The 22,168-nt window shown below is 38.5% G+C and overlaps 2 protein-coding genes across 2 annotated transcripts; one reads left to right on the top strand and one right to left on the bottom strand.

Moving 5' to 3' along the window:
* Positions 1-10,325: 10,325 nt before the first annotated feature.
* On the top strand, positions 10,326-11,507 carry LOC148862692 (ethylene-responsive transcription factor ESR2-like). The gene has a single exon (XM_088974469.1). The coding sequence runs from the start codon at positions 10,326-10,328 to the stop codon at positions 11,505-11,507; it is 1,182 nt and encodes a 393-aa protein (XP_088830595.1).
* A 4,273-nt stretch (positions 11,508-15,780) lies between these two features.
* LOC148862691 (BTB/POZ domain-containing protein At1g67900-like) lies at positions 15,781-19,800 on the bottom strand. The gene is made up of 4 exons (XM_088980354.1): positions 18,866-19,800; positions 18,710-18,779; positions 17,352-18,593; positions 15,781-16,527 (listed from the first exon to the last, which is right to left on the bottom strand). Exons 1-4 carry the CDS (start codon positions 18,922-18,924, stop codon positions 16,027-16,029), a joined length of 1,872 nt encoding a protein of 623 aa, XP_088836480.1. The 5' UTR covers positions 18,925-19,800; the 3' UTR covers positions 15,781-16,026.
* Positions 19,801-22,168: the final 2,368 nt, after the last annotated feature.

Here is a 22,168-nt window from a genome sequence, read left to right as displayed (position 1 = left end):
AAACTGTTCATTGATTGTGGCATGAAACTTTTCAATCTAACGCTCAGTTTGGAAAGAGTATACATACAAATATGTGTATAATATAAATATATACAAAATAATACAAAATACAGGATTTGCACTCTACAAATTTATATTTATACTCTTTCTAAACTGAGTCAATAAAAAATTGGAAAACAAATTTACTTTCGTATTGAAGTTCTATATGTGAAGCACCTTTTTCCCGTCCACTTTGGATTGGATTGTTCCATTTCTATAAACAAAATGCAAGAAAAAAGTGAAAGATGATATTGTATCTTAAACTTTTGTCATCCTTTTACACAGATGACAGAGCTTCTTCTCTAATTATTCAGTGGAGGAGGAACGAAGCATAACTAATGTAACCGGTCATAACCACATCTCCAATTTTAGCAGTGGACCCAGTGGTCCTCTAAATATAGCCTAGCCCAAAGAGAGGGCCCAAAAAAGAAGAAGAAAAGGATTTGCTTCGCCAGCCCACTGCCCACTCTTGTGTGATTGGTTCACATAATATATATATATATATATATATAGATAATAGGGTGCACTAAAAGATGGGACATGGGAGCTAGCTATTATCATTGTTATCAGTACAATTATTATTGTGATAAACTGATAATAATGATAAATAAATTTTAGCTTTATTGGTTTCAGACAGACACGGCCCACTCAAAGTTAACCCTTGCACGGGCTAGATCGACCCTACTTACTGTAGCTAAAACCTAGTTTATGTTCTCTAAAAGTAGGCAAAGGTTAGAAACCCAAAAATGCTCATGATGGATCCACGTGGCAGACGTAGGCACACGTGGCATATGATTGCTGGTCGATTATTGGGGGCAACATCCTGAACACGAATCCACATGAAAACAACGTGCCCTTATTTATTACGAGACTAAAGTCGACGTGGTTTAAATACATCCATTAAAGTGTGTGAGCCACAGATTATGTTAAAAAGATAGACATTCTCTCCTCTGAATGAGAATGATGGTTCCAGACCCCAGCCAGCTCTCTCTTGTATACTTGTATGTTCTATTACACAAAAGCCACATGGAGGAGGAGTACTGTAACATGGGCTCACACATGAAATGGGCTGCAGCCTGTATGCCCAATACAATTCAACATGATTGGATGAGAGATCTGAGAGGAATGGTCGAGGAGGCCGCCAATGGGTTTTTGAGGGTCCAACTTTGTCTACTAAATGAGCCAATGAAAAAGAAAGAAAGGGAATGGTGGGTGTGGGTTCACCAATTACTTCCATGCATCATCTACAAAATAGTGCCAACACTCTTAGGCTCTTAGCTACTAATTAATTTTGTAAGGTTCTAGTCCTTAGTCCTCTGGTGCTCGCCTCAAGTCACCACCAATCACCATAGTGTTATTCAAGCGCAACAAATTATCTAGGGCTTACAAGTTCGAAGATGGTTTGGCTTGAGCAGAAACCAGTGGGTGAAAGGGAGACTGAGGGAAGACAGCAAGGAGTACAAGTGTCAGGTGATGAACCTTATAGTTCTTAGGTTTGTCGTGGGGGGTGATTAGAGATATCAATGAAGGAAAGGCAAGGAGATAGGGTGGGTGTAGGAGATTTTAGCCATGTCAGGGTTTTTTTTTTCCACCTCTGGAGTTTGGACTTTTTTGCTTAGAGAGCTAATTAAAGCTACATTTAGAAGTCTATATTAATTTCTTATTCTTTTTTATTTTATTTTTGCTAGGTGCAGACCCGCCGCATAGGAACAGCTTATGGAGAAAGGAAAAGATGGATATATATAAAAGAGGAGGAAAGAGGAGGATAGGAGATCAATTCAGGTTCAGGGAGACAAAGGCAGGAGACCTCTGAGATGACTGTTAGTCAGCAGAGGGACAAATATTGACAAAAAAGATGAAATGGATTTCAGACTTGGAATTTTGGACTATTGTATTATATATTGGGTTTTCTTTCTCTTGCTATCTTCTTAATAATAATAATAAGAAAGAACAACATTTACGAAGAAGTTAAGCTTAGCTAGCCAAAAGAAAAGAAAAGAAAAGAAAATAATGTAAGGAAGAAAAGTAGTGTACCTGCTGTGCTGGGGGACTGTCGACTGATCGAGGCTCTGGAGAGTAGTAGGGTAGTATCAAGGAAGATAATAGATACATAGAGGTGGAAAAGGAGAATAGGCCTGTACCGGCTCAAACTTAATCCCCCACACGATGTAATATCTGTCTCAACCTCATTAATGAATGCATGCATACATTACAGACTCTCGTGCAGTTTTGTCCCCCATGCATGCATATGCATGCATGCCCCCTCATAACTACTTTTCTTTTGGCCTTAGATCGAGTACATATTATTAATTCAGTATGCATTGGGCCTTGAATGCCATGCCATGCCATGCATGCAATATTGTCTAGATCGATCCAAGTTGGCAAACAAGTTAACGTACACCATCCTCACGAGCCCCTCCACCTCTACATCATTTTCGTCATTTTAATTACATACTGATGAAATGAAGTCTAAAGGGAGCAGCTGTTCTCACCTAGTTTTCATTCTAAAAACAGTAACAAGGATAAACGGGCCGCCCTTATTAAATGAGATATATGAATATATAGCCCCTTTAATTTGTTTCTGCTCTGTATGTCTTGGACAGTTGTTGGACTTGTTCTGATCTGCAAATTCTATTATATTAAAAATTTATTTACCAAAACATTATTTCTATTAAAGCTAGCTTCCCACAATTGCCTAAATAACTAGTGCTGCAACTTGAGTTGGGTTGGCCCATTTGGTTGAAGGTATGAACCTGAATTAACTTCCATTTCCAGTAGGATTAGGATTGAGGATTTTACCAATCGGATCCATCCCAAAGCCAGTTTGGCATTTATGCACATATGCAGTTATGCATCCATTAATGTATTAATGTATGTATATATGTATTTATTTATTATTTATATATATACCTACCTATATTTATACCAATAACTTTTAGTTTAAAGGTGAAAATTTTATAAAGTATGATAATTATGTCCTTCTACATATAATAATGCTTAAAACTGAATTGACCTCAAGTCTTAAGTATGGGAAACAAGAACATTTGGCAAAAAGGAAATAAAGAAGTTGGGCCAACCCAACTTAGGATTATGGGTTCCACAGGCCACAGCATGAATTCATTAACTTCGACCAGATCTAACCTGGTCCAACTTATGCCCTTGTTTGCCAATTCATTAACTGTCGGACCCTTACGACCAAACCAACTCTTTGATTTTTTTTTTTTTTTTTTTGCCTTGATTTAAATAATGGATCCAGTTTAAGGAACAAACAAACTCTATTCCCCTTAAATGAGTGTGAGATTACAAAGAAAAAAAAGGAGGAGGAGGAAAATGGACTGCCATTGGAATTTGGTCCATGAAGATAAATTTGAGGCCATTCAGCGGTTATTCAACTAGCACAATTCTTCTATACCTTAAGAGATGAGCAGACCAATTTATACCATTACTGAATAATGGTCATCAATTATTAAGATCCACCATCCACTGACCTTAACATGGCAAGCCCGCATTTACGTGGTTTTGAACTCGCATGCACCTCCACACCACCTAATTAACTATTCGGCTGATAGATCATCAGTCTTCACTTCAACTATCTGAGTATCTAATTAATTTTAATTACCATTAGGCAATTCCGTATATTAACTTATAAAATTAACATCCAAAATAGAGAAAAAAAATTAAAAATGCTAATCTAATATATTGGTGATAGGTTTAGAGATGATGATGATGATGATGATGATGATTGAGAGATATATGGAACTAAAAGATAAACAAGCCTATTATCTACTGACCACAAAATACTGATCAATAGCCGCACATTAATTGGGAACATATCCCCATAAAAAAATAAATAATATACAAGATGTTACCATTGTGTGGCTGTAGATGTATATACAACATTATGTGCTCAGCATATCCAGACTCATAGTACCATCAATTTTGCCTTCATATTCTTTTGGTCTGGTCATTAGTAGTACTCAATCGACCAGCAGCAACAGAACTGCTATTTATTGTTGAATCCATTTTATTTATTATGCAAAATAGTTTCTTAAACAAAATTTTAGTTTTGAAGGTAACTACAGATTTAAATAGAGAAAAATTAATGTCAGATATAGCCGACCCCACATGTTTGGGATAACACCTGCAAAGGTGATAAATCAAGGCAGATATTTAAAGTTGATTTCAATTGTAAGATTGAGTGGTAATTTATTATGGTGCTAGCAATACTCCCCTCCCCCGTATTTTTAGGGCTAAGCTAATTAATACCCCAAATGAAAATGTCTAGAAGAACTATATATCTGCGATCAATGACTCAAAGTTACAAATGAATGTATGATTATTGTTAGTTATTGCCATCGGTGCCCTATCAATGTTATAGGGATTCCAGCAAAAATCCTTATTCCTAGGAATATGCGACCCCAGTATGCCTGGGTTAAGTTTAATATATGGTGCATGCATGCATCAGTAACTCTGCTACCTTGCCTTGCAAGATAATTCCTAATCCCATTTGAATCAAGTACTTGGGTTAAACTTCATGTTATCACTTCGGTACAAGTTAGAAATAAAATTCTCCACTCCACTACGATATGTTATCTTAAATAAATTCCTCCTAGTTATCATATGTTATCTTAAATAAATTCCTCTAATTATTACAATTATTGGTAATTGGCAATGCAAATTTTGTATCCTAAAAATTGATACAAATTTTGTATCATCTTACTCTTATATTTTCTCTCACAAATAATTAAAATTAAGGGAAATTTTCCGATTAATACCCTACAATTTGGACCTAGTGCCGCTTTGGTTCCCAAATATTAAAATGTGATAATTCAGTATCTGAATTTTCAAAACATGCCAAACTGGTGTCTATCGTTAACCAATCGTTAAGTGGCATATGACACAAATGTTCTTAGAAAGCCATCTAATTTTCGATGTCAACCATCCAAGAAATGAACATGGATATGCTCAACTTGGACCAAAGATGTTTTATATCATCCAATAGTTGTATGATTGATGAATGAAAAACAAAAGAAACACATGCCCAACAATTAATAGATATATAACAAAACAGATGAGTGAATGGAACAAAAAGTGAATGAACGAGATAAGGACATAAGACGAATCCGGCTTGATTAGCTGACGAAGCGGAACCGACCTGGTTTTTGAACTCCTCTAAACAAGTCCTCACATAACTGATGAACCGTTAACGGTTTGGGGTTGTTCACCATCGCTTTGGTTCAATTTTAATTCCTGTGGAAGAAGATGATAAACAGTGTTTTGAAGGGCAATTCTGAAAGTTTCAAAAATTTTAAATAACATTTGTCAATTGTCATCATTTAATGTAGGTAACTGATGATGGCTGGTTAACAACAAATACAAGATTGGCACGTTTTAAAAGTTTGAGTATTGAATTGCTGCATTTTAAAGTTTGAGGGCCAAAATGACACTAGACCCAAAGTATAGAGTACTACTCAAAATTTTCCCTAAAATTAAATCAAACCCTAAAAAAAAAAGTAAAACACAATTTACACTTGAGCTATTTGTATTTTCGTACTGTCATACATACAAACCAGTGCAAATGAAATTTGAACGGAAAACAAATGGGACTTAAAGAAAGTATTTGAAGCACTATTTAAACCTTCCTCATCTTCTCTCTGTATGTAAAAGTCATTTCTGTGTATGTGTCATCCAGTGAATTGCACATATTTCCCCAAGTTTGTGGAGTTGGTGTCACACCCAACCCTTACATCTGCATTTTCTGTTTACATTCCGAGGAAGGGTTCGATAGATGTATGAATCATATATGGGGACCCGAGTATACTGGGACAATAGGACTGGAGACAATTTGAGTTATAAGATGTTTCCAAACTTTATCAAGTAAATAAAACGAAAAGTTTGTAATAAAGAACTTTTGATTTTGATGTTAAACTGAATGACTCGTTTAATGAGTAACAAAGCTGAATCGGTTATTATGTCCTGAAATATTTTATTAATTTATTATTTGATTACTTTATCCAGTAGGTTGAGTTTGGAAGCAATTTAAAATGTCATCGATGTAAAAGTAGATCGATGAGGTTTTATATCGAATTGTAAATAAGTTATCATTGAACTTTGAAAAACATTAAGTTTTTATATCGATTTTATTAATATAGTATTTACATCTAAAAACCGATAAAACTAAATAGGAGAAAAATTTTATATTGATCTTCGTTTATACTCCATCCAAATACCAACAAAACCAAATCAATATAAACTTTTACATGAATAACATTTTACATCACTTCTAAACACAGCCGTAGCATGGGTACTAATAAAAAGCAAATAAGAAGGCATATCAGCTAGCTCTTCGGTCTTCACTCCCCACGATTGGCTAGAGAACAGTAATAAGCAACTACTTACTGGCCCCCCGCCTTTAAGAGAGCATAGAATGTGTGTTAGGTTTAATTTGAATCGTGAGCACCATCGTCAAGCGCTGTACGAAACATGGGAAAATTAGAGATATAAATCAGGCCGTATTATTAATAATCCCAGGTCGGAGGGTGGGACTGATATGACTCGCATTATCGTGCCATATTACTCATGTCCCATAGGCTGACTCGGTCCTGCCGGCGACGCGATCAGGCCCGCAGTAGGCTGCGCTCAACCAATCCGAAGTGTCCAATGGCTAATTTCAACATATTAAGAATTTGTTATAGAAATATCAACAACAACAATATAAGAAGGTAAAATGACAATAATATCCCAACTACATGACAGCTGATTTAAGAAAATCCAAAATGGATGTTAGGGTCTGATGGATCCGAAAAGAACACAGTACTGCACGATATGATCCAACTTTACGAAGAGAGATATCTGATTGGAAAAGCCTTTGTAATTTGTGTTTCATTTGCGCAGTTTGACTTAGACCCATAATAATAATAATGATAATGTGTCACAGACCATCTTCTGCAAAATTGTCCATCAAATCAAGCTATCCCACTCCCATACTGCCACGCTTTTTTTCAGTCTCTCCTTGATTCGTCTACCAAAGTCCCGACGAGAGACAAAAAGGGGATTTCGAAAACAGATAGTTGGGAGCGGCTCCAACCGTTTTGATTCGGCGGAATTAGAATTTCATGTTCATTGTTCATTGTTTTCATTGTTGGTGGGATGACATTCCTCCGTCGTTATTCGATTGAATATAATTGGCTATCCTTTTTTTTTTTTTTAGGAAATGAAATGAAATCCAATAAATAAATTATTTGAATTTCAAATTTCAAGAGACTTCGAATTCCAATTGCAAACTAATAAATAGCCCCTAAAATATTGTATTGTGTTGCATTACATTTCCTTAATTGGTTTGTGGAAACGGCTAGGATGCCTTTTAGGCCTTATTTGTTTTTAATTACTTGGGCAAAAAAGTTTTCCTGGTAAAGCAAGTTTCCAATATTCTTGTATATTACTACCGGTTGTTCAGGTAACGAGAGAAGTGATGAGGGGAAGATGGTGCTTATCATCTTCAAGAAACAGGTGGATCAATTGTATACCCACCTCAGGAGAAGGTATCAGTCAGCAGAGAAGTGAAGATAGAAATTGTTGTTAATTTATTGATTGATCGACTTATTCTCCGCTGTTCCTGGACGGGATGTTTGGTATGAACCATTTTGAATGACTAAATATATTGATATATTTAAGCTATGGTTATTGAATCATCGCTGATTTTTCACCTGTTCGGCCAGACAGAAATTTTGAATGATTTTTATTTTAATTTTTTAAATTATAATACACCATCTAATTTAAACCAAATTAGACGGTTGAGCCATTAACCTCGAAACCGATTTTTAAAAACATTGGTTTCAATTTTCATTGACAACCCCATTGAATAGTTGATTTTGATTTATCAAGTAGTAGATGTTAAAATTAATTAAAAAAAAACTTCTGTTTCCAAAGATAGGATGGAACCTAAAACATCTCCAAATAAAAAAACAAAGGTCGTCGTATGAAGAGAATTCATATGTTTTGAAGTTAAATCTGGGACTCCTGAGATTTCATAAAACGGCAACCCAGAAAATCGTTTAAATTGGCGAACACGACGTGACAAATACGATTTTTCGCATGCTGTGTCTCGACGAGGGAAAGACCAGAACCGTTCACCCTTTGCATTGTGGACGTGTGACCTTTTTCCTTATGACCACATGTACTACCAAGACCCTGGAACTCACATTCTTTATTCTTTTAGGTTAGCTTTAAATAAATATTTTTTTTAATCTTCCCATTGTAGTGGTACTATTTCTGACCACTGAAATACGGATAGATGAGACATGATAGGCATTTTCAGACATTCCATTTCCTTCGTATATTTAAAATTAAAAATATTACATTAATTATTTTATACCAATAATAATAATTAAATTTAAACAGCTTAATTTTAGAATGAAGACTAAATTAATTTAAATCAAATATTGTTTTTCATTTATCAAAAATATATATTTTTTTCCTATTTTTATTCCCTTCTCAGTATCCAAAGGGACAAAAGCTCGCCATCACAAGTGCGAAAAGCTGGTTCCGTATTGATTTTGTTTGTTCTGACAGGATCTTCTGCTGTCTAAAATCTAGTTACTCTTCTCCCTTTCCCTGCTTTGACGTCTTCGCGCTTCCCAACCCTCCCACCGCCATTTATTAATATTTCCTTATTTTAATTATTATTTTTTCGTAACGAGTAGTACTACGACTTCAATGAGTTTGAGTTCGAACATCATCTGCATGAACCTGATCAAAGAGAGTGATGGGATCCTTTCTGTAACATGTATTCATGCATGAGTGATGAACATTGAAATTAAGGTGACGACGGCATCACAATTTATCACCTTCAGGCCTCGTCGGCGAAGTTAATTACTTCATGGGATTTTCTGATCGATGCTTCGTTCAGTATTTGCCAAGGTTGACTATGAACATTCATGCATGTTAATAGTTTTATGGCTCTTTCTCTGATTTCAATCCCTTTAACCTCGCATGTCAGGACTCAGGCGGCACAGAGAGAGAGAGAGAGAGAGAGAGAGAGAGTCAGAGGAGCGATTGCTAGTAGCTGCTGGTTGCTGGTGACTTAAAACACAAGGAAGAATGGAGCAAAGAAGCATAAAGAAGACAGTTAAGGAGGAGCTGATGGTGTTTTGCACAGGAGCTGCTGTCGGTTATAGGAACAGTAGACTTTTCTCTCTGCCTTTTTTTTTTCTTTTCGGTCTCTATGCATCTATTCCCCCTATCAACCCTAATATCCCTTCCTTAAAGAAGCTAGTTAAACCTACATCAGACAACTCCATGTGAACGAATACAAATTCTTGGTTTCCAAACCCAACAGCCCAATACCAAAATTTTTGTAAAATAAAATAAAATAACCAAAACGGGTGAGAAAAATAAAGATAAAAACAGAAAAGAAAAGAAATAAACCAAAGAGGGAGGAACAAGTTCTGAGCGCCGCCAGTGTAATCATTCAGAATGATAATCGCGCAGACCACTTCTTCAACTCCCAAAGATGAAAGAAGGATAGTTCCTCTCCCTGCTCGAAAATCCCACTCTTTTATTACATGTTGGATGGAGATGGGTGGATGACTGGATGCAGACTCCCCAATGGGAATGCTTCAACATTAACTAGCTACAAGAAAAACAGATCGAAAATCACTTCAAATTTCCTTTAAAATTTCAATCACATCAATCAAACTCGACCAGTAGGCAGCCAACAATCCTCCTCTTTTCGCTCTCTCGATTTTAATCTCGGAAATTGCTGAGCCTGAGTGCAATTACTAACCAATATTGCTCTTAGCTGGCAAACCCAGATGTATATCAAAAAATTAGATCAAATTAAAAAGATTCCCACCTCTAGAGTAGTACTGTGGTAGTATAGTATGGGACGACAACGAAAATTATATATTAGCATCACTCTCCATGCATGCAATTGCGATTTTTCATTTATCTATCGGAAAAAAAAAACAGAAAACGAAAAATCACAACCCTGCAAAACAAGGACGGTTCGCCCACTACAGATCTCAGTCGTTGGAAATCGAATTTCTTTCGAATTTTGTCTTTCACGAACAAATCAATCACTTCACATTCCTCTTTTCTCAATCTCTCTATAAATATACCCACCACCACTGCGTCCCCAGGTGCCAAGTTATCAGTCCCGAGTCTCCTGACCTGACTAAAAGCTCCTCATCTTTTTTCTCTGCGCCCTTTCCTCCCCCCCCCCCCCCCCCCCCCTCTCTCTCTCTCTCTCTCTCTCTCTCCACAGCTCGCCTTTCTCTACGAGAACCATGGAAGAAGCAATGAAGCGTCTAAACGGTGTAGCCCATTCACCTGATTCTGACACCAACGACCTGAGTAGTGATCTTCACAAGAAATGCAACAAGAGAAACTTGAAGGACGGTGGAAGCGGTGGTGGAACAATGAGATACCGGGGGGTTCGTAGGCGCCCCTGGGGTCGATATGCTGCTGAGATTAGAGACCCACAGTCTAAAGAAAGGCGTTGGCTGGGTACTTTCGACACGGCCGAGGAGGCTGCGTGCGCCTACGATTGCGCTGCTCGTGCCATGCGTGGTCTTAAGGCTCGAACCAACTTTCAGTACCCTACTTCGCCCTCTCACCCTTCCACCGATCATCTACTCCCTCCCTTCGATATTGCTAGGCCATCGGCCCCGTCGCTGAGGGACCTAAGCTCGCACCGAAACGTGGCATCTTCTGATTGGTCTACTTGGTCAAATACTCGAGGTATTGATTTTCCTGGGTCAACAACACACAGATGCTCTTCCTCTTCTCTTAACATGCATTTCCTTCGCGACTTCCTTGGTTCTTCGCCGTCAAGCTCTTCTTGCTCCAACCCCCCTCAGTTTCTTGATCCCGCCCCCTTCTATGGTAGCTCTACTTCTGTTCCTTGTTCTTTCATTTCTTCTGTGTCCAATCCTTCTTTCTCTAGTGATGTCAGCAATCTGTCGGGTGAATTGTCTTTCAAGGGTTCTTCTCTCAATCTACCGGCCGTTGAAGATCGTCAGGCCTGCATGCCGGCGATTGACATCACCGACCCAACCGATGATATGAAGTTCTTTCCCTCGGAGTCATCCGGTTCTGGTTTATTACAGGAAATTATCAGTGGGTTTTTCCCTAAAACTATTTGCACCAAGTCGGTTTCCTCGTCGAAGGATTCCAATTGTACTCGAGATGCTCTGTTTGTAGCACCTGACTCTGAAATGGCCGTGGACCCGTCGTTGGTTGAGACTGTTAAAAAGGAAATTGAAACTGAACATATTGGTCTATATTTGGATTATCAAGGAAACCCTCAGCAGTTTGAGGTTCGTCGGGATGGTCAGCTTTCGGAGCCGATGCCGCTGTACAATGAAGTTCCTAGAAACTTTCCCATGATGACTGAAGGGATGTTGGAAGATATTATACATCACCCAGAGCTTCTTGATATTTTTGCATCTAAGTTGCAGAACTCTTGATTGCTGAAGGAATGGAGTTGGGCTCTCTCTCCCTCTTTCTAATGAATTGACTTCCTTGTTTCATTGTAATCCAGTCATCTTAAGATGGTTTCTCACTTTCTTGTGTTGGGTTATAATTTCTATGAACTATAGTCCTTTTTCTCTTTTTATGTTTTTGGATGGTAATCCTGAAAGCTTCTCACTCTTTCCCTGATGTAGTAGTTATGGTGGCAAATGGTCTAGAAAGAATTAATGACCTTAATTTCTCTTCATTGCAAGTGATCACAAAACTGTATGATGTACCTTCTGGCCTTAATCATCCTAAATATGTTTCTACCTTGCATTTTGATATGTTTATATATAAATCTCGGCTTTTGTTTATAATTTCATAAATCTCTCCATTCCTAGCGCGCGGTACGTAGGACGATTTAATTATGATGTATATATTTATTATTAAAGTTGACCTTCCTTGTAGCCGAGCCTGTTGGAATTACCATTTTTGAGAAGCTGTCTTTTTCGAGCTTTGCATGGGGAAGAAGGTAGGGAGATCAGATCCTTTTGGGTTCAAAATCCAAGGGGATTTCAGAGAGAAGCCCCCAAAAGGGAGCCGGGAAATCTTTTTTAATCCATGGTAAACTGATCTGCTTTGATTTGATTTTGCCTTTTGGGGTCGTCGTCCTCTTGCTCCTTTAGACGTTATCTACTATCTGTCTTTTCGCCATTTTTTATTTTTTATTTTTTATTTTTACTCTCAGAGGCTGCCTACTCGATGGAAGAACGAAGAATGAGGAGTTTCATACAGTCGTGTACTTGTTACTGATACCATCTTTTTTATTTTCTCTTAATTATTTTTTTACGGATTATTTATTGATTTTATTTTATTTTATTTTATTATTGTTATTATTGTTACACTTAGTATATACAATATACATAACCCTCCAACAATATTCAACTGTTATAAAGCACCTACCTTTCCGTCATCATATGTGTACCTGTTCTTCATGGTATCATAGATTTTTTTTTTTTTAATTTTTTTTAAGAAGTGAATGATACCTCGGATTTATCCATTGATTCGCATAAATGTTTTTTTTTTTTTCTTTTTTTCTCATTTGGAACCGGCAACTGCGACATCATCTTCCTGGTTTGTACAAGTTCCTGGCCAAATACAATGGGAGATGCCTTAATTTATAAGTTTCAATTGTTGATTTAAATGTATTCATTTAATCATGTAAGGATCAAGATGAGTAAGGGGGAAATCACATTTAGCCATTTGAGGAGAAAGGGGTGAAGGTGAAACAGGTAAAAAGAAGGAAATTAAAATAAAATCCTCACATTAGAGGGTTTCTCCCTTACACGAATGGTATCTTATGTTTTTAACAAAGATCAAAGATCATCTTATAAGTGGTTAATTATACTCTTTTGTCTATCTATCCAAAAGTATGAACTTCAAATCCTTGTTCCTTAAACTTTCTACCAAAAAAAAAGAAGTTGATGGTGTAGTTACCTCCACAAAATTTCATGTAAAAAAAAAGTGTCAAACAAAATTTATCAAAATTTAAAGTATATGAATTAAAAAAAAAATTATCGGAATAATGGCCCCTTACTTAACACGAGGTCATTCTCTAGTTTTGTAACTCTGATGAAGTGGTCCATTCTACTCATGTACACTGTTTAAAACTGTTTGGATAGGCCAAGTGGCTAGCTTAAGACGGAGGTCCATTGGAGAATCATGTAGAAAATTGTTTCGTTCCCTTTTAAGATTCTAGAATCATCGTCAGACATTGGGCAGTTAGTTTCGTAATTAACTGGTCGAACACAAAAGCTGGCTGGGTAGTAACTAGTGAGGTTGAAAGTTCAAACTTCAACCTAGTGGCTTAGCCTGTGAATCATTCAAAACCTTAAGAAACTGAAGACCCAGGGAAAAAGGTGACTCATTCCATTGCCTTGCGAGTTCACATCCCCGCCGTGCATTGGGATGTGGGGCGAGACGGGGGGATGTGAACTCATTGCCTTTGTGCCTTAATGACCATGCTGAACTTTATATTTGGGCTGTGACTGTTATATCATTCAGGGCACACTACGGCCCAACGGCAAAAGTGCGCGATAAAGTGAATATAGCATGGATTTTGTTGGGAAGAGTTTCCTCCCCTTCCCATTTCCTTGCTTGTCTACGTTCTTTTCAAGCCCAACTCACGACCTTTGATGCAAACTAGCCCACTCTCACGGCGAGATTGGGCCCATAAAAAATATTTCAGCCTAGTCACGAATTACATCCTACATAGAGCATAGGAGTTTAATCTCGCTCCTTTTTTAGGGGGCTGTCTGATCATTCTGTGAGAGTCCAGCATCAAGACGGATCAAGGACACAGGTTTGGGATGGTAGCGACCCGGTGCTCATCTCTACCTCCTTCCATTGAATCTCAAAGAGACGAACAGAAGAGAAGGGATGGGTTTCTCCGAAAAGCTGTTTGAGAGGGCCGAAGCTTTGCTTGAGTCGCTTCCTATGAACTACTTTGGAGAAACAAGCTTCAGCCTTCATGGGAGAGCCATTCCATTTATTAGCTGTTTGGGTGGGCGTCCGCTTTTGGGATTTTGAGAGAAATTAATGTTCTTTTTTCTGATTTTTGTCTGAACTAGGGAAAGTTTATTTTTCAAGTGGGTTCTCAAGATGGAAAAGTTGTCAACACTTAGATGGAACAAAAAATATCCTTTTGATAATGAAAAGCGAACAGGGCCTAAAAGTGGGTAGGAGTACAAGTGAGATAGCTGTTTTGAAGAATTTACACTGTATCATACCTGGGCTTCTGGTCTGAGCCCAACCCGTCCAAGGAGTGAATTCGAACTCTGCAGTCTATGCATTGGAGGGCCTGTTGGACATCGGGTGAGGCTGAGCTCACCCTACATGATTTATGATTTGTGAACCCAATAAGTATCTCTTTAAAGGGAGAGATGGTTTCCACTTTAACATATTTGCATATCCTACACGTACAGTGCTCCTATGAATACCGAATTTTTAACTGCAAAAAAGAAATAAATCCTTAAAATAAGGAATGTCAAATGCAGTCTTAGTAGGGATAGATTGTCTAACAACTTGATTCAATCAGTCCAAGGGAACATTCTTCTCTTGCTGTTAAAACATAAAAAAGGCAAGGGTATTCCGTTTGAGCAATATACTTGGCCCCGTCATCTTTTGCAGCTGTGAAGCACGTGCTTTTTAGTTGTATGAAACTATGAATTTTGGGTCTTGGAGCAAGGTTCATCGTAGATAATGGGACTTGGGGCATAGAGGTTCAACTTGGATGGGTTCGCGTTGAGAATAAGTCAAAATTTGAACGGAGTCGATCCGAAATCCCAGGCCCAGGCACAACACAATAAATTCTTTGGATACCCAACTTCCATCCCTACATGGGGCAGACAGAAGGAAGGAGAAAAGCCATTTTACAGCAGATGGCACTCATCACCACTATTTGTCCTGACCAGTTGTGTTTGGTAACATTGGCGTTTCAACCTCCCATGTATTGAGTAGAAATAAATAGCAATTATGATTGGAACACAAACACCACTACTTGAACTTGAATCCTGTTTGATGAGAAATGTTTGTTTTTCAACCATGTCAGCATCTTAGCACCACACGAATGATGAATCAGGGTGTTGAGACTTTGCTTCCCAGAGCAGAGCAGGAAATACCAAATTGACTTTTCATGAAACACCTCCTAGGCCCTAGCACAGATTTCATGCAAAATTATTTACGAATTACGAGTGTTCTAACTAAAAACATCTTCAACTAAACTAAACTAAACAGAAAATTAACCATTAAACAGAAGTTACCATGAAACTCATCCAGTACATTTGTTTTGACATTCAAGTAGGAAGATGGCTATTTCATGTGTATGGGTTTGGCTGTTTGAGCCCTATGATACATGCAATAATTTCTTTCCCAGTATTGATATTGATAGTGGAGAGCAGGTGGTCTTGATCTATCAACAGTTGGTCTAGAATGGAAAGATTTCATACGAATGCCCGGTCCGACTAAGAGTAGGCTGGGAGTCTTCTTTATTCCTCCAAGGTTGGGCACTTGTTTGGTCATTTTCAGGGTATTGGGAGGCAAATTCCTTCCACCACGGAAGTAGGTGATGTTTGGTACTGTGGCTGTTTCTACTTGAGGGTGTTCACCACCGCCCATCAGATAGAAGAGGGTGACCATGACTGAATTTCGTATAAGAAATACAGCCCCGGTAAGTAAAAACCAATGATTAGCAAAAGATATGGTGATGCAGCTTACAGACATTACAAATTTACAGTGGGAAATAACAATTTTGGTTCCACATTTGGTCATTTACAAATCTTGTCAGGCAGTTTTCCTCCCAATTCTAACATGTAGCTGTTTATTAGAACAGCTGAACAGAGTACGGCAATGTCACAAAATGAGAACTGATCTTCTACGAGATACATGCATTCTGCAAGAAAGCAAGTAACAAGAGATAATATATGTCGACCTCTTCATATTACCTTCTTGGAGCCTAGGACTAAAGAAAGTAAATCAATGCTTTTCATTTGCACTTCTGTTCATAGACCAAAACTTATTGAACATTCTCTTTGGTCTAGTAGGAAAGGAGCAGAAAGCTTTAAGCCTAGAAGTCTTCCTAATTCCATCCTGGTGTATGACATTGTCATCCACATTGTTGTCTTCTTCAGCCAGCTTCATTCTTAGAGTTGACAGCTTTGACCTAGATGATTTGAGGCCAGAGACACTCCACTCATCATCCTCTGGACCAGTGGCAGTGATGCTTAGTGAATGAGGATGCCGTGCAGGGTCATCTTCATGCACAGTTAGAAGTGTCTTGATGTTGCTAGGAAGTTCAGTCAACTGTCCACCCGCCAAGGCAGTTCGCACTTGTTCATAGAAAAGGACTTGCACCACCACCCTCAGTGGGAGTAGCTCATTTTGTGCTGCATGCATACATGCCTCCATTGATAGTTTTTTGCAGTCTAGAATTCGACAAAGCTGTTTACGCTCACTCTTAGTAAGATCTGGGTGTGCCTGAACGATCAAACAAAGGAATCCCATTACAAGTTTGTATATTAGTTCTAATTGTCACATTATCTGAGAGATGGCCACTGTGAAAAAAAAGAAATGCCAAAGGTTAGGCTTGTATCACCCTCCCAAGTCCCCAAGGCAGCTGTAACAAAAAATGGGTTATTGCCTTTTAATTGTTAAGTACACTGTTAGTTGAATAATATATCCCAAGACCCCAGTAGTCCAGTCCAACAGTTCAATCATCAATGAAGAGATCTTCCAAAGAAAAGACAGTTAACCTGATTGGATGAATGAAAAGATGAAGAAATATACTTTTCTCCTTATGTAATCTTCATTTTTTTTTTCTTTGTCCTTTTATGTTCTGCTATCCAAAGGACTGCAGCCTGCAGGTTTAATCACCATATAGGACTCGCCAAAGGCAATCAAACTAGGACTCACCAAGGGCACATAACTTTCAGTTTTCATTTTATCAACAAAATTATTATCTGGAAAAGTTTGACTATATAGTTTCAATCAACTGCAGGGCTTACTTATCTGATAACAGCAGGGACTGAACCCATGAAATAGATGGCCTCCACTTACACTGGTATGCCCAACAGCCACTCAGTACCTGTATAATGCTAAATTGGTTGGCTGCTTAATTCAGTTTCTGGACCCCTCCCCCAAATAGTCAGAATACTAAAAATAAGATTCAAGGTCAAAAGGTTTGGTTGTTCCTGAAAATAACAGAAACCCACCTAAAAAGTGGATTACGATTACTTTGGATGTATCTGAATCTTCTATGTCAATCAAGATTAACTTGGGAGACCATAAATTATGCAAATTACCTTGAGGTAAATATCAACCGCTCTGTAGAGATCATCATGATCGGGCCTTGCAAAATCCGGTATGGCCTCAGCAAGTTGAATCACCTTTGACAGAGGCAAATTCACATCTCGAGCAATCTCTTGAAGATACCTGTCGACGAGTTTTGCCACCTTTAGCTTTGAGCTATGTGATGCCGAAGAAGACCTCCTGCTCTCCTGAAACTCAAAATCAATATTCTCCGCTGATCGTGATCTTCTCCTGTCAAAACCTTCTTTGGCTCTTGGAGGACTTGTTGGGGGACTCTGTCCTTGCAACATGAAATGCTCCAATATGGACATCACTATATCAACATCGTACACTGTATCGCTTGTGTGTGATAGTGATGGTATCAACAGATCACTGACAGTGGCTTCTTCCAACTGAATTCCCACTCTTCTGGCTAATTCCATTTTTGAAGAAGAAGAAGCACCAAGTATGTTTGCAGCCTTTAAGAGCTTGAGCAGAAAACTGCAAGAAACAGCACCTCTCTCCGATGGAAGTAAGCTCACTATCGATTCCAAGAGCAACCGGTGCTTCGATGTTATCTCTCCAGACACAGAAACAGAATCTGGTACATGTTGCTTATTGGCAGCAATACCATCCTTGGACACACTAGGTAGCCATCGAGATGCATAAATCTGCAACGCCTCGCCTATGAGATTAGAGGGTATCATTCCACCGGATTTAATTGCTATTATAGTTCTCCAGTAGAGGTCTATACCCAGTTGTGCAATATCCTCAGCCCACCATCCCTTTGGTGAAGGTTTGTGTCTCTGGCTCTCATCTCTACGCCCTCTGGAGTAGCTGTTTGACAAATTCGCCTTGGAGGGATGACTTAGGACTTTCGAGGCAATGGCATCTATGCATCGGCTCGTGATGCCAAGATCTTCGGACCACAAAGGGAAGGATTTCGTGCTCTGCAATGCCACGATTGAATCCTTCCACCCTTGCAGGATGCATGAATTGAAGAAGAATTCAAGCTTATAAATGAAGTTTCCTTTCTCCACGTCCTCTGTCATCTCTAGGTATTCAGCAGCACATATAACAGATACAATGTTATGGGCACTCAGGGTGATGGTAATGCCATAGCAGAACTTGGCACAGATCTCAAAGGTTTCGGAACCACCGGGGAAGTCCGGAAGTTTGATTATTTGGTGTTGGGAGGATTCGGGAGATTCAGAACAGAGCCTCTGTAAACGCAAGCATTTGGAGAGCAGAGGAAACTGTGTAACAAGTAACAAGTACTTAAAACAATAAGACGAATCACAAATTATAGCATTCAGCTAACATTCGGCATTAAATTATGTCGCAATATTGAAATGGGTCCATAGATTTTTACCTTGTGAAGCAAATATCTGCTTCCTTTGAGTTGAATTATGAGATCACTAGAGACTTCAGTGGAGACAGACCTGCACTGACGGAGGAGAAGCCTTAACTCTTGTAGCTCTGGAAATTATTATGAGGAAAATGTGACATTAACCTGTTCCGCTCTTACCTCACAGCCTCAGCGGTATAGAAGGTATCCGGACGAGACCCCAGCTTCATAAATTTCATTTCTCCACTTATATCCTCTTCAGGAATTCCTTAACATGGGCGTGAAATCATGAATCGCGAACTTCATCAAGGCTTCTCTTTCAGTACTCCAAATTGCTATTTCAAATAACGTCCTTGAGAAGCATTTCCTATATTGAATCCTCCCGGCTTAGTTATCCCAAGTGGACGAGATGATAATTTTCATAGAGGAGATGGAATACAAAAGAAAAGGAATGCTAACAGCTTTGGTCGTGGATCTCAGGATATGTGAATTACGACGTCTAAACATTTGACGCGGACGCGGAATTACTCAAAGATCAAAGCAGAAGTGATGTCATTTCAATCAAACTCAGAAACCCATTTGATTTGGACGTGCAAACTGAAGAATCATCTATACTTCATCACAACCAAAATTCCCCACCCATTTGATCAAAGCAAAAAACAGAGCTGTATAGCAGCAATTGACGCATCAAACATCACCATCGTTTCTTCTTGGTTTTTAAAAAAGGAAAAAAAAAAATTAGAGAAGTGAAGGCCTGAAACTAATGATTTTGATTCTCCCCATAAACAGAAGTATCGATAACTTGCCGGAAAACCAACCGGAAAGATTGAATGCCACCTTTTTCGTCTGGTCTTCGGCTCTTAATGTTCTAATGATGTTGTTTAAAAACTTTCAAAGTCCCCTTACGCGTGCAAAGAAGGGGACGGGTGGGAGAACGTGCAATCCGCACGTGCTTACCCTGCGCCACGATGCACCCTTCATCTCTTCTCTCCCATTGGTGATCAATTCAATTCATTGATCTTGCAATTTCTTATCGTTCACCCACAGGACTATTTTAGACAAGTGCCATTGGAAAAAGCAGCATATACACCTCTCGCTCTCTTATGTTATGCATCAAGAGAAATAAGAATAAATATTTATAGTTTTATACATATAAAAAAAAGTGGTAATAATTGGTTGGTGATAAAATCGTAGAAAGGAGATGTACCAAAACCAAAGGTGGGAACGGGATGTGTGTTATCACTATCAAATCAAAGGAGGCTTTTAGTTTTAAACCACCCAACTCAACGAGTCAACTTTATTTTAATGTTTTTTTGTACATAATAAAATAAATGGCCAAACCAAACTACCTTCGAACTTCATCGAAATCACCATTTTATCCTCCGCTCTTACACGGCCGGCCACTCAAGTCATACTCGATCATCCTCATTCCTCACCCATGCCGTGAAATGAAACAGTGTCTCCACTAAGCATGCTAAATAAGAAACCAAGAATTCAGAAACAATGTACTTTTGACCAAGGACAGGGACTTTTTGGTCGTAAAAAAAAAAAAAAAAGGAAGCAAGCACGATATGTTCATTTTACGCTGCCACGCATTAATTAAAATTAATTTGCCGATTGCAGCAAATGAGCAATCAAAATCCGAAGTTTGATGCATGGACTTTAAATTGGGCCTCAATAAGTCCACCGTTAAGTGATGCCGGTCTCGCCTCTAGACTTGTAGAGGGCTGACTTAAATCGACCTTAACAAACCTGAGATAAAATTCCGTTTTGGGGCCGGCGCGGAGTTCAAGTTCCAACAACTAACCCACCCACCACGGCCCACGGCCACGGGGACGGGGGTTGTGCTGCTTTTGGCCAAGTTTCGTTCGTCGCACCTTTGCTTGTAAATCTGTCGATATCACCAACAGAAAAACGGGAGGGAGTAGGGCTGCAAGTCGGGTCGGATTCGGTCGGGTTGAGGTCAATTCTAACTTAATCCTAAGTTTTAAACTCCAACTTTAATTCTAATCCAACCTGACCTTTAACCTGGCCAATCGAATCATAATCTTAATTCTAACTAAATTCTTTAAACTCTAACCTAATTCAACTCAACTCAAAGTTAATTTCGGGTTGGGTTGGGTTCGGACCCGATCCTAACCTTCTTCCCATCCCTTAAAACTTCATAAATTTCTCGATTTTAGATCTTAACTTAATTTTCACTACATATATTAATCTTATGTTTCGTTAATATTTGTTTGACTTTTTTTTTTTGTTTTTTTAGTACACAATTCAGAAAAACAAATGTTAGAAATAATTATAGTTTATTATGAATTACGACTTATGATAGATCTTTCTTGGGCGACAAACAACATAGAGGAGATGAATAATAAAATTTTCAAAAGATAAAAATAAAATAATCTTATTAAGGTTTTAATTTTTATGATTAGGATTAAGTGAAGTGATTATCTTAAAAGAAATATATGATACTATATGGTGGGGGCTATACAAATGTCATGCATCTAAATAAATCAATATATATTATATATTACATATAATATATATTTATATATGACATGTACAATAGAGTCAGGTTCATGTTGAGTTGGAGTGATTAAAAGATCAACCCTAATCTAACCCAAAATAAAACCAAATTTAGGAATTTCAACCCTAAACCTAATCCAAATATCAACCTATTCCAACCCAACTCAATTTTTTCGGATTGGGTTCGGACCAACTCGACCCAAATTGCAGCCTTAAAAGGGAGTATATATGTCGTTAGGGGGGCAATGGCAAAAAAATAAATAAATAAATAAATTGAGAGGATACATCATCACGCACACGAAATTCAACAACTTCCACCAGTTTGTTAGAGAGGAGGAAAGCCAAATTCTAGATCTAACGAATTGCCTAGCAAATTGGGTAATGAGTCGAGACTAAAGACTACTCACTCCTCTGCTTTGGCTCGATCAATGTTCCCTTGGGGCTGGGGATGAGAATGAGATTTTATGTTGTCGTGGCTTCTATCACTGTGTCCACTGGCTACCAGCTTGCCTCGGCATGTGTCATACTTGATATTTTAAGAATGAAGCAGGGGGTAAAATGACAATGAAAGGGAAAGGTCCGGACCCTTCCGGTGCTACTGCACCCATAGGGGAGGCCAACCGACAACGGCCGCTTGGGTGGGACCCTTTTCTCTCCTCCATCTCTTTAGGTCGACACCTCCGACCTCCCTCTCGCTAGCAGCTACCTAGGTGGGTATTGTTTCTGTAATTGGGATTTGGGATTCCCCCAGGCCTCCTCTCCCTCTCTCTCTCTGAAATCTAAATAAACAAAAGCGTTAGTGGTGTTAACTGCGCATTTTAAAAGGCAAGACCACTCGCCAAACCAAAAGCATTAGCCATTTAGCCATTAGACTACCTCTTTATGGACTTCATTTGTCACGAATACAAGAATCTTATCAAATTGTTGTAATGCAATTGCATGAAGTTTGGATTACAGTCA

The sequence above is a fragment of the Nelumbo lutea genome, chromosome 3, assembly GCF_056320005.1.
Source record: "Nelumbo lutea isolate HS-2025 chromosome 3, American lotus-T2T, whole genome shotgun sequence".
Taxonomy (NCBI): domain Eukaryota; kingdom Viridiplantae; phylum Streptophyta; class Magnoliopsida; order Proteales; family Nelumbonaceae; genus Nelumbo; species Nelumbo lutea.
This window is presented reverse-complemented; position numbering and strand designations above follow the sequence as displayed.